The sequence below is a fragment of the Larus michahellis genome, chromosome 8, assembly GCF_964199755.1.
Source record: "Larus michahellis chromosome 8, bLarMic1.1, whole genome shotgun sequence".
Lineage (NCBI taxonomy): Eukaryota > Metazoa > Chordata > Aves > Charadriiformes > Laridae > Larus > Larus michahellis.
In genome coordinates, this window is record NC_133903.1 from 3,229,438 (window position 1) to 3,242,981 (window position 13,544).

At 38.8% G+C, this 13,544-nt stretch overlaps 1 protein-coding gene across 9 annotated transcripts in view; it reads right to left on the bottom strand.

The window, feature by feature from the left end:
• The window catches only part of MAD1L1 (mitotic arrest deficient 1 like 1), a 372,969-nt gene that overhangs the window by 350,773 nt on the left and 8,652 nt on the right, over positions 1–13,544 (bottom strand). For all 9 annotated transcript variants that reach the window (XR_012588676.1, XR_012588677.1, XR_012588678.1 and 6 more), the window contains 5 exons: positions 12,307–12,431; positions 11,544–11,625; positions 10,524–10,654; positions 9,109–9,223; positions 8,106–8,167 (listed from right to left, as the gene is read on the bottom strand). Coding sequence is in view for 6 of the 9 variants with exons in the window: in XM_074597442.1 (XP_074453543.1) it covers positions 8,106–8,167; positions 9,109–9,223; positions 10,524–10,654; positions 11,544–11,625; positions 12,307–12,431 (515 nt within the window). In the remaining 3 variants the exon portion in view is untranslated. The remainder of the gene's footprint in view (positions 1–8,105; positions 8,168–9,108; positions 9,224–10,523; positions 10,655–11,543; positions 11,626–12,306; positions 12,432–13,544) is intronic.

The following is a 13,544-nucleotide window of genomic DNA, read 5'->3' on the forward strand; positions in this document are numbered from 1 at the left end:
GCACACATTTCTAAAACCACTCCAATTCCTAGTGGAAAAAGAGTCTAAATTTATTGGATTGGGAAACGCACCCTATATTCAAGCTGGGACAATGCTCTATATTCTGGTAAGAGGAGTCAATGGAAAAAGAAGTGATATTTCCAGTAAAAAAGGGTTCATTGGCATCTTCACTTCCAAAATAAAATTCTTATTCCCCTAGTAGAAATCATCCATCTTTTCTTTGATGCCATTATTCTCCATACAGTTCCTGTAGGCGAACTATCCAAGTTCCTCAAATTATTCTTCAACAAAGAAGATGGATAGTGTGCTAAGCTATTGTTCAATAGCTTCCTCTGTCTCCAGCATGGTAGATCTGTGATCCTGGAAAGGCAGTTTCTTTAACTGTTCCCAGAGCTTTGAAATGCAAAGCAAGGACAGATATATTTTTGATGTAAGCTTGCTTACTTCTTACTCTGATTCTCTGATTATGCATTACAGCCTTAGTCTGCCAAGGTGTCAGGTGCTCATCCATTATGTTTTACACTCTTCCTATCTTTCCTTTAGCCTCAAGGCTCTGATATATTCAAATGGAAATAAAAGCATTAATGGCAAAGGAGAAAGAACACTAATATTTTTTAACATCAGAGATAAGTACAGCGTTTTTAGAGAAAATTAATATCAGACAGGAAAATGATAATGCAGGAAGCTTTGCCCAGCATTTCAGCAAAGCACTGGCAGAAACAGCCCTACAATATTTAAAATAAAAAAAAAAATTCTGTGCAAAGAGGCGCAGATGGTTGCCATATTAAAAGTGGATCAACACCATGAGAATGGGAAAAGACTAAATTCTGGCTAAAGCACAGATTTGATGACACCAGGCTTCCAAACATCGCATTTAAATACATTACTCCCTTCCAACACTCAAACATGTCCTGAAGTCTCCCAAAACTGCATTCTGACTACACTGAAAACTGGAGCTTCAGATTTTGAGATGACAAAGGAACATTTTCTCCCCACCAGGCATGAAAAGCATTCTGTCAAGGAAAACTAAATCCTAAAACACTGCAAAAAGTGAAGAATAATGTACATTTTTAACATAAGATAGCAGGATAATGAAGAGCAGAAGAGCTTAGAGCAATACTCTAAGCATCTCAGCATATGCTGCATGTCACATTCAATAGGTGACAGCTTCCTCCAAGATTTCTCTATGTAAAGAATGGTGGCTTCAGTACACATACAATAATTGTAAGACAACCACAATTAGTTTTCACTTGAAACTTCTATTTCACTCTCTAAAGACAAAGATCTCCTTTGGAACTGTTCAGGCACTTTTCTCTCAAGAAGTTTTTAAATGCTTCTAAAGCAATGCTTTTACGCGTACTAAGTCCTAAAAATACTGAGCATGTAAAGCTTATTTCTAAATAAACACAATGATTATCCTCATCCTCCCTTCCAACCCTGGCTGCTCATTGCCACTTCCTCTGCCCCGCTTTGGAACAGCACCAGTATTTATGGGCTCCCACAGGAAACCTGATGAGGGAACCGATCTGGCTGAAAGCTGTGTTCCATTCTGGATTACATTTTGCTATGCAGGACCACCTCTTTCAGCTGCTGTGCTCACAGAACCATTAAGTACCAGGTAGGAACAGAACATTTTCACACAGATGCTCGAGTCAGAAGTCTCACGTGACGGGAATGGCAGAACTGCTCTACGTTAAGACTCACTTGCCCTGGCAGAACCACGCAAGAGAAATTCAGATGACATTCACCCCTGTGTGGAAGCAAGCAGAGCGCCCTATTTTGAGGGATTTTGCAGAATATTAGCAACCTGCTCATATTGGCCCTTTTAACAGACGGAATTCTTTAACATTTATCAAACCTTCAACTTCAGTGGAAGGCATTTTTCTTTGATAAAAAAAAAAAAGCTTTTCAAAATAACTGTAAAATGTAGTACTGCGTCCGTACAGGACAACAGTAGATGTTTTTTCCATGAGGTAAGCTGAGACCTCTTAACTATAAAAGCTTCTCTAGTGAGCATAGCTTCTTTTCTTGTTTTGGTTTTTTTTTTGTTGTTTTTCTGTCAGGTTTTTTTAATTAGCATCTCCCCTATGTCGTATTTATCTCCCTTTTTGGGAACTCCCACTGCAATGGGACAGCATGTTTTACACCGGGAATCTCATCAACAGCAGTCACGCAATTTTCAATATGTTCATAGATCATAAATTACAACTGTTTACGTAAAACTTGGATGTACAAAATGAAGGTTCAATATTCTCCTACTATCCAAATTCTGTTTTTCTTCTCAAATTAGGGACCTAGCTCTAAAGTAGAGGGCCACCATTAGCGAAGCCAGACAACACACCCTCCACAAAAAAACCCCACAGAAATTAGCACTTAAGTCCAGGTCAGTGCTACAGTTACAGACAGCAGCCAGCATCAAACATTTTTAATTAGATTGATTTCTTGCTTGGTGACAAAAGACCAGTGGGCTACTATAGGCTACTCCAATAAAAATATTTGCTCAACTATGGAGCAGTCATGCTAGAATTATGGCATTACTGGAACTAGCAACAGTAACCCCCAGTCTTGTCTTGATTGGTTGCAGTTAATTAAGTATCCAGAAACGCGTATGAGCAATTCAAATTATTTCAGCATGCACTGCTTTGTATATCTGTCAACAGATATTTTTTTTTAAACCAGTAACCACTTATTCATAACGGACATTCAGAGAAAGGTAAATTACTACCTTGTGAGAAAAGAGACGATTATGAGCTTCATTCACTACTGCAAAGATATTCAATGCCTTGGATGGAAGAGTGCACAGAGTAGCTAAGCATAGTTAATCAAGATTCAAAAAGGAAAGTAGAGAACTCCAATATTCTCCCTTTTCTTCTATTCACTGAAAAAAAAAGAGCACTAATCCACCACTAAATGCAGAATCAAGAAATTTGATTCCCTTTCCCTCCCTCTCTCCTCCCTTCCCCCCAACTCCAAAAGCAGAATCTGCATAGAAGGACTTCCCGTACTGAGCGTAGCACCTGTGTAATTACAAATTACAACTGTGCTAACCACTGTACTAAATAGAGATGCTTGCCACTTAATTAAACCCTTTCTTAGAGAGGAAATGCATACACATTCACACTCTCTCCTCATCTTAATTGGTCTCAGACATTGCAGGAAGCTAGTCCCCAAGATTTGTCAGCCAGCCAGCCCACAGATGTTTCGGAAAGAAAACCAGGTCAGCATTAACAGGTTCACTTCTTTGGCTCTAGGCGACAGGTCAGCAGATCAGTGTCTGCTCTCTGCAGCTGGCAGGCTCTGCTGAGTGAAAATGGTCCTTAAGCATTGGCCTGAATTCCTGTTAAATCTGCATTTCTCTTTACAAGCCTGGACAGCAAGCATGCAAAACAGCTATAGCAGCTTAATGCGATATCATCACTGAAGCCAACTAAATTTACCCTTGCAAATTGAAGGACGACTATAGGTACTCTCCAAACCCATGCTTCAATAAACTGAAGAGTCCCTCCAGATCAGCCATCACTGTAGGCACCAGGGGGCTGAGACCTGCCTTCCAACGTAACCGCAGTTAGATGCAACTAAAGAACATCCAAGACCATGACTGGAGCCTCTGCGCAACATGGAAGAGCCCAAGCACACTACTTGTCTTCCTGATACATCAGCCTCACCTTTAATTTCCATACCGTATCCCATGGCCCTTCAGAAAAAGAGAACTGATCTCTCCATTGCTTCCCTGTGATGGGCATGGGAAGAAGGAAAGTGATTGTGAGAAGTAATAGGAACAAAATCTTTTGCTTTATTTTTCACACACAAACACTGAGCTTGAGCTGACAGGACTATTTGCAACAGAAAACAGTGCCCCAAAAAAGGAAAGACTGACTTAAATAGGTCATTATCAATATATTTGATCGCCTTCCGCTCCTTGATTACACTAACATCAAAATTCTACCACTGATATAAAATAATTCTGCTGTGTGTGCAAAGATCTTTGAGCCCAGCAGGTGAAAATAAAAACTTCATATAGTCAGTACTTCCAATTAAAATCCCCCCCCAAAAAAATAAACAAACAGACAAAAAATAAAAACCAAAACAAAAAAAAAACATTAAAAAAAACCCCACAAAAAAACCTAAACCAAGCCAAACCACAAACCAAAACAAAACCAAACAAAATCACACATTACTATTTATTCTCTCAAAAAAAAAAAAAAATGTGCTTGGACTAAAACTCCTCTGAAGCTATTGCTTATGATCCGCCTGTCAGCCTTCAGAAATTTGCATAACTTTTCAGCAAAACTTCAACCTTTCAAAACTTGTGATCTTCTGCCACTTATGGATAAGTACAGAGACAAATGCAGCATTAGCCCTTGCCAGCTGCTATCGATGACTATCAGTATCTGACTTACCAACCGCCCCATCTTTAAAACATACCTGATGCACATCATTTTGCATCATTCAGTACTCCAGGGTGTATCTATTTGTGGATACCAAACTCACCTGGCTAATTCATTAAAGGGCAAAGGCAACACCAGCCAAACATAGACAAGCAGCAGCAAAAAAGCCTTCTTTAGATTAAAAGCTCACAGAACAAGAACGCTCATTTTTTATTTGAGTATCTTCTACATGTCACAGAAGGGAAAGTCGGAACAGCGACAGTGCAGCTCTCAAGGGTGCAATTCTAAGGCTTGGGATGGGGAGAAGAGAACAAGGTTTGAAGAACTCCTATTAAGCAAGACAAAATGAAGAATGTGTGATGTAAATATGAAGTTTACAGAGTTAGTTGCAAAAACACTCTATTCTGTATGCCATTAGAGAAATACGCACAAATATTTTTCATACCAAGTTACTACCCTAAGTACTGGACAAGGAGACAGTGACTGCACACATGCAGCATTAAATATATTTTAAAAGATTTGACAGCAACAACAATCAATTTTCATTAGACTCGCTAACCCTTCTTCAGGTGTTCAACTGATGGTTTTTACATCAGGCTGCGCCTGCCAGAGTGGAGCAGAAAACCAGTTTTCTCCAGCAGCAGGGGAAAGGATGCCATCTCGTGGGTTGTTTTGCACACTGCCATCCAAATAAACCACCCACCTTTTCTTGCAACAACCTTACAGAAATATTTTTCTGTTAAAATACATGTTGTTTAATGGCAGTCAAAAAACTACCTGGAAAGTATCTCTAAGCTAAAAGTCAAACTCTGAAAAAAACAACCAAGTCTGTCGTGATTAATATGGTTCTTCAGTGAAGATGGTCAACGACTCAGAGTACAAGAAGCTTGTTTTCTCAACACAACTCTTTCCTAACAAAGTCCTACAATAGCCGTAAATGAATATCCTTCTCAATAAGAGTAAACTCAAAAATAAATAAGACTTCCTGCTCACAAAGCAGAAATTTCAGCATTTGGTATTTTTTTCCTTCTACAGTTGAAGCCAAATCCTACTACAGGAATATCAAGTCAGAGCAACATGTGACAAATGTATGAAAATCCCTAGCAGCGTAACAGTAACAAATACAAAAAAACCTACAAGACAAAATTACATCCATGATGAAACACAGAACCAACTATACCAGAAAGCAGGCAGTAAGAAGTTCAAGATAACAAAAGGATATATAATTGAACACAAAAAAGATTATGCAGATTCGTAATGTGTATACATAATGATGGGGTGTATTATTTGATTATCTGGGTATGGTGCAGCTTACAAGTATATTATATACCATTTGTATAAGGCAAGCATAATTCCAAGGGCAAATTCTGGAAAGAACACCACACAACAGCCATGCAAACACACCAACTTGCTCTAGAGCTAAAGCTGTCTTTGTTCCCATAGTTTATGAGAGCAAGAGCAAAACCCAGGAGCTTATAAATGGCATCCAGAACTAGCAAACATGAGATTAGCCTTTGAGTAAACTGTTAATGAACTTGTTTTCCCCCCAAAAGGTGAAGCATTATAAACACTTAGCTCTTTCATTGTTACCAAAAAGAGACTAGTACTAAAACAGTAGGATTACCACTCCACTCCTAAAAGCTGCACCTCCTTTCCAAGTATTATTACATAAAATTAAACTTGAAATTACACTCCTAGGTCTGATCATAAGCCAATCTGACAAAAAGCCTGCTGGGACCATGCAATCAGTGAACAGAAACCACCGAGAGCAGACACGGAACAAGCCCTGTGGAAGCGCTGGAGGAAATGAAAAACCATTCTCTCCTAAAACACCGCAGGCTGTACGCACTTCCCTTACATTCTCTGTACCAATGAAAAATGTGATAAGGAAAGATGAGAAATCCTAACACATTCCCTTTTTCCTTGCTTATCAAGTTATTAGCCAACAGCACATTGCTCTGGCTCTTTGGGACAACCATCCAACTTGTTCCTATTTTCTCCTATTATGAGATGAGCAATTAACTCTTCTCAAACCTTCACCAACAGCATGCTCCAGGAACCTGACTAGGACAGTGATATCTCATCATCTTCATATTCCTGACCAAAAATGAATGCAATTCATGCTGTAAGAAGTCTGAACAACACCAAAAAAAAAAAACACAAAAAAAGAGAGGTGGGAATCATCCAGTTCCACTTGTTACAATTGCATGTAAAAGATGATTTTTCTCAAGAGCAATTCCCTTTTCTGTATGAGAAGACGCCATTAATAGCACTAAACAATACGGCCCAATCAAAAACCTAACACTTTACAGTGAATATTCTGATTTTAAATGAAGGAGTTATTAGACTTCAACAGGCAGAATCACTTGGTTCCATTTCTCTCCCACTGTGAAATTACCTCATTAAATCTTTAACAGCTTGAGGTAAGTAAAAAGCTTTTACTCCACTGTCTGATAGAACAGGTTTTGAGAAAAAGATTCATACTATTTCTGTCCGTTCCTTGCCAAAGGAGATATAGCACAATTCTAACTTCATCTAAATGTATGTATCCTCAGCAGATGAAGGAAGGATCTCAAGCATGATACCTACTAGCCTCTAGAAAAAGTTTCATTATTCTTATTAAACAGAGAACACTGAGAAAATTAAGGGAGCTTTCCCAGGTTGAACATAAGTGTCTTTCACATGACACAGTAATGTGCTCAAACCATACATGCATATCCAAACACTCCTACTTCCAAACAATCCCAGCAGCGTGCAGACACAGCTCTGTTGCTGGGCACATGTAATGAATGGAATAAAGAAACAATCAGTAAAATTCAGTTCTGTGGTTCATGTTGCAGCTCAGGCCTTTATCCAATATGAAAGGTGATCTGTACTATAATGCTCAAATCAAGACAGCTGTTTACAAAGAAACATCCGTCCTTCTAGGTTAAGAACAATGTAAATATTTAGAGACAATAAAGCAGTGCTGAAACATATGACACACAAAAGCATTGAACCTTCTGCAGTGGAAGAAAATGATCAGCAGATGCACTGTTTCCAGCCCTCCTTTATACCACATACATACCAGAGACCTTAAAAAAATCTGGTTCAATGCTCCACATGTCAGAAAGAGTTGTTAAGTAATGGTACATAAAGAAACTAGCTGATCTAACAAAATACCATTTGGGGGACTGGGTTTTTTCCCCCCTTTTATAAGAAACTGAGTTTATTCCATTTCCCTTGTTAGATAAAATAACTAAATTAACAACTGTTCTTCAGCTGCTTTAGGGAAGAGGAGTCACAACAACATGACCTGGCAGTTTATTTTGATATCCAGATTTCAAAGAAATCACATTTACAACAATTTGTTATAAGTAACATACATTCTCTTCATATCCTAAAATTCTTAAAAGTTCACTTGTTAAGCTAGCAGAATCTCTAAGTAAACATGAGCACAGCTATACGCAAATAGTTCAAAGAACTCAACATTGAACCTTGGCCTCAGAGACACTGGTCAAGCCGCCTTGTTGAAAACCCTTGTTAGTTCCCAAAGATACTTTGTAACAGTTTGTATCTTAAGGTTCTACCCCTACATAATAAAAGATACTGGAAAAGCTTCCACTTGAGGAAGAGATCGCAAGAAAGCATGACCGACACACATCAGAGATCAGACAATTAAGAGGAAAAGAAAGTGGTTTAGAAGTTTTACCTCCCTCCAGAGCTGTGAGCACATACCTGATATTCAAGCCAGTGCTCTGGTCCAGTTTCTCCCAGCTTTTTAATTTTCCCAGAAGTTTCTGAAGTAGAGATCAAAAGAAGAGTTAGAGACACTGACAAATGTTCCAACAGCTCACTTTCCACAGAGTTTTCTCATAATTCTCCATTCAAACTCAGTGTCTTTTCCTGCTGTGGATTTCATTATTTTCTTATCTAGCACCTTTGTGTTGTCATTCTCCAGCCCTCGCAAACGTTTTCCCTGTCACCACAGCCTTACAACACATAAAACCCACGTTAGACATCGGTACTATAGATTACCTAACCCTGTGAGCTACCATCACTGTACTAAATCCTTGGTAGACTAGACCCTTGGCAGCAGAGAAGAAAAGTTCTATCCTCAACACTGGTTCTGTAGCAGCCAAAGTGCTGACTTCTCCTTTTCCAGTTCCTCTAATAGCTTTTTATTTCCAGTCAATACCTGATAGTATTACCAAAACCTGATCAGACACCAATATAGTTCCGCAGATCAAGAAGTCTACACATTTAGGTTAATTTCTTAACAACTCACTGTAAGCTCGATACAGAGTGGGATGGAAGCAAGACAATTTTATTCACTTGAGACCACATTCTGTCCCACATTGGCAGCAACCCAAGTGTGTATCAAGGTTCTTACCACACGCCTGTTCAGCAACACCATCTGGGCAGAGCTTATTGCCAAAAAAAGCATTTTCAGCAGAAGAAAGGTAAAAGCAAGACAGCAAGGCCAAAAAAGACACTATGATTAGATTGTTCTTTACAGAAAATCTCCAGCTGAGCAGTAGATATCCTTTTGCCTTCTTCGCCTTCATTGCCATTGCTCCCCCTCATGCTGACGTTTAAGTTTGTGAATTCCTAGTTCAAACCCATTAATTAAAACAGGTATCACATCTCAACTAATACAATATAAGAAGAGCCTAGAAGGGGACAGGCAACAAAGGAAACCCCTATTCTGCTCATCCACCAAATGTTCCCAGCTCCTCACCTCATTTTCCAATTCAACAGACACTAGCTGTGCTTGTACTTTCTCATAGCGTTCCAGTTTTCTTTGGAGACCTTCTACCTCCTCTTTAAGCAATCCATTGTTTTCTTTCATTTCCCTATGGTGAAGAGAGAGACAACGATTAAAGAGCCATGCAACTCAATTCCCTCTCTCAAACTTTCAGATACACATGGAATTACAAGGGAATCAAATGACATTGAACAGACATTATTACATTCAACTGACTCACTTCTATAACCTTCACTGCAAAGCCACTGCTACAAACACACGCAGCTTGATTTAACTGATTTTTTCTACTCTAAGTGCCATCATAATTATGTCCAAACAACCTGAAGTTTTGTAGCTGCTTTACTGATTGGCAAAACCGCATGAAGAGTAGCAAGACTCCCAACTCTGATCTTCAGTCAGGCTGAATGCAGGGTTGGAACACAGCAAGCGGTGGACACTTGGGCTTTTTAAGTACTCTGTGATGACTGAGCAAGCATTGAGACTGCTTGGTTTTACTTCAATAGAGGTGTGCAGGGGTGAGACAAAACTATTTAAAAAAAAAAAAACAAAACTCCAACCTGGTGATATCATGTTTCTGAGCACAAAAAAACAAGCATGAGAAAAGATTCCAAGATAAATGATTTCAAATGATAATGAAACACTAACAAGAACAAAGCCAAGGGAAATTATTTAATTTTAGAATAAGAAAAAGCTGGCAAGATCACTCATGTAATTCAGGCTTTTTTTTTTTAAAGAAGCACCAGAAGATGGAAATAAAGTTTACTGTAAACAAAAAAAATATATACACACACACACCTTTAAGGCAAGTTATTCCGTAGTACATAGGAATTTCATTTTTCAAATTAATTGTCACTTCAGAAACCCAGAAAGCCTACTCCACCGAGGGCAATTATCAGGGTGCTTTAGAAATGTAAACAAAAGACTTTCCAAACAGTATGCTGGACCAACAGGCATAGTGGTAACAATAACTAAGCAAAAACAGTTTGTAACAAAAATAGTGGTAACAATAAGTAAGCAAAAACAGTTATTATAGAAATGTTCAGCTGCCTCTTCTCTCTACAGGGATGTCTTTCCCAAACCTGTATAAAGTTCATCACTACCTTTAAACATTGAATTTTGTTCTAACAAGTATGTATCCCCATCCAAAACAATCAATACGCTCTTGCTGTGTTCAGGAAGATTACCCAGATCTCGTCAAATCCTCTCATCTAGTAACCATCACAACACTGCTCAATTCATACACAGTATTTATATGAAATAGTTAAACTTCCTTCTAAAGTTCCCCATATGGAAGCCAAATAGAGGGATCTGAAAGCACATGTAGTGCAATTATAGCAGGTAGAGAAGAACACAAAATAACCCCCTCAACAACTGAACCCTTCTTTCACCTGAAGTAGGCATTTTCCTCCCTGAGCTGGCGCAATTCCCGCTCCATTTTTGGGAAACGGGCCAGCTCTGCCTTCATGTTCTTGACAATTAGAGCATCATGTTCCTGCTGGGAGAACTTCTGTTCCAGATCCTGGAAACACGGGATGACAAGAGGGCAGAAATTACCAACTTGGAACTCCTAAGAAATACTACTCTATTGTACTTTTTAAACTCGAGTGAAGTTGGAAAGGAACTCAGTAGGTCATCTGGTCCAATCCATTGCTCAAAGTAGGGATGACTCTTGGGCCACTTGTAACACCTGGGCTGGCCTCTTCTCTACACCTGTTTACCCTAAGTTCATAACGAAAAAAGATCTCTGCTGATCATTAAAAGGTCCTTCTTCTATTGACTAAACAAAATCCGTGATTTTCTTGACATCTGTCCCTCTGCCAATGAAGTGTAGAGAGGGGCACTTGGATGGCCTGCAAGAATTAGGAATGAAAAGAAACACAACTGTGCATTTTAGCATTATGGTAAATGTTGCTCTTCTTTTCCCCAAAAAAAAAAAAAAAGTTTATTTAGGTATCAGGCTGCAATGGTATTGCAGCCTGATACCATGTTTCCTGACCTTTCCTTTCAATGGGGGAAGTCTCTTCTTGCAATCACAGAACTGGCAATGAAGCTGGCTTTCACTGTAGCTTTATTTTACCACAACCACAGGCAGTGCGACTAACAGCACCCGCTCAAACCAAAGTAACTCTCCACATCTGCCTCTCCCAGGAAGATAAAACAAGTGAAAAAGAGACACTCCCACCCATCTACGTGTTAATTTGAAAGGACATAAGACATTTGTCCATTCAACTGAATTTAGCCAGCTTCAAGCTCTTGCTGGCCATCAGATCAAATTCTTCTATGACGAACTAACATTTTATTCCTGCAATAATTTAAAAAAAACAAAAAAAAAACCACAAACAACACTGTTTGTTCTAACACTGTTAGTTTAAAAACTAAAGCTTTATATAAGCCACCAAGTTTCTTACCTTAATCTTCTGTTCATATTCTGCCAGTAGAGATTGGCTTGCTTGCAATGTCTGAATCTGCTGACTGGCCTCTTGCCATTTTCTATTAGATGTAGACACAAGCAGAATTTAGCACACAGGAATCACATACCAGAAACAACCTTCATAGAGAACCATCTCTAACAAACATTTTCAAACACCACTAACAAGGTACGTGGTACTGTTACAGAAGATGGTCTCTCAAACAGTTTCACACTCATACCATCTCCCTCTAATTCAGCGACAAAAACATCCATTTTTACTAAAAAGATGCATCCTGAGAAATACCCCCAAATCAAGCCACCTTAACTCTGAAACCAACAAATACACACTCGCAGTAAATAAACCTTTGAAATTGAAGAGTTGAACTTAGTAAGCAAGGAAAAAGCACACTCATCTCTTTCAATTACCCCTCAAGTATGATTTATGGCTTGGTATTTTTGTTCCGTTGGGTCTATAAGGTTCAGATTAGCCATTCCCACCCACATGCGTTCTGTTAACTCTCCACCATGAACATGAGACATCACTGAGATTTTAAGCTCAAGTTGTTGTTTTTTCTCAAGGTACAATTAAATTGCACCTTGGAGCTAGTTTCAAACAATGGTTATAACCTGCACATCCAGATCAAAGAACCCCTTTGATGAGTGGAAATCAAACGCCATTGAAAGTTTTGACTGACAACGGCAGCAGAAGACTGAAGTTTTGTTTGCCTTTTTCTCCCTACAGTTATCCATCCCCTGCTTACTTATGTTGAACATCCAACTGTTCCATCAGCTCCTGCTTCTGAGAGTCTTGGCTTGTCATTTGCATCTCTTGGTTCATTATATTCCATTGCAGCTCTGATATTTTCCCTTTTAATATCGTGATTGTCTGAATTAATGGAAAGAAAGAATAAACACACATGGCTATGAGCCTCCAAGCTGGACGTTATGGATGGTGACAGAAATCATATACAACTAAAAAGTACAAACACCAAACCCAGAAACAATCCCATACTCTTGCAAACCTCCAGACCTGCTAACTCACCTCAAAAGGAAAGGCACAAGAAAATCATTTAGTTACTTTCATCTGTCACCCAAATTGTCACTTCCATTACCTATTAAATGGGTGACCTCAAACTGGCGTGAAAAACATCAAGCTTCAAAGCTAGATGATGATAAAACACAAGTTTTAAAGTAAAAAAATTATCCCACAACCATTCCAAATATATTTTTCTTGGGTTTCAAAATTGAAAATGTCTGGGTTTGCCTCAGCCAAATACCAGAAGTATTATGCTTTCCTTAAAAGTAGAGGCCAGAGTTTTTTAAAATTCTGTTCTAAATATCTTAACTCCAAAGAAAAACTCAGAGGTTTGTTTCAAATAGCCACTACTCTGCTCCCTTTAACAGAGAAAAAAATCTCAAAACATTACACATGTAGGGTGCTTTCTAGACAGAGAGACATGTAGGGTTCTCATCTTGATACTGGTGGATACGGAAATAAAAAGAACACAGAAATAGAACTGCTGCACATGTTTCATATGTAGGTTTAGTTTCTCACACCTGCCATCACTGTCTCCCTGTTTTTAATCCCTGATAACTGGCACATTAAATCTGTTTACCTGCTTTATCACATAGATACATTTCCAGCGACATCTAGGCAGGAGGAAGGCTTAAGGACTTAGTGGTTGTTGATCCACAGCTGGTGCAGGACACCAATTTAAACAGAAAAGTTACAAATATCTAGCTGAACTTAACTATAATGATATCTGAAAAGGCTGAGGACTGAGACAATGGTCTGTTCATCCAAAAGAACTGAAATTCTTATACAAGCATTCATTCTATAGTGGAACATATAGACATACTTTGTACGTAACTTTGGTCTCATCCACTCTACAGTTCATGTTCCTTCCCTGAACATCTTCCCATCTTATCTCCTCCATCGCTTCCCCTTTCTTTACTCAATGTCATGTAACCTGACTTCTAAACCTAGATGCTGTACATT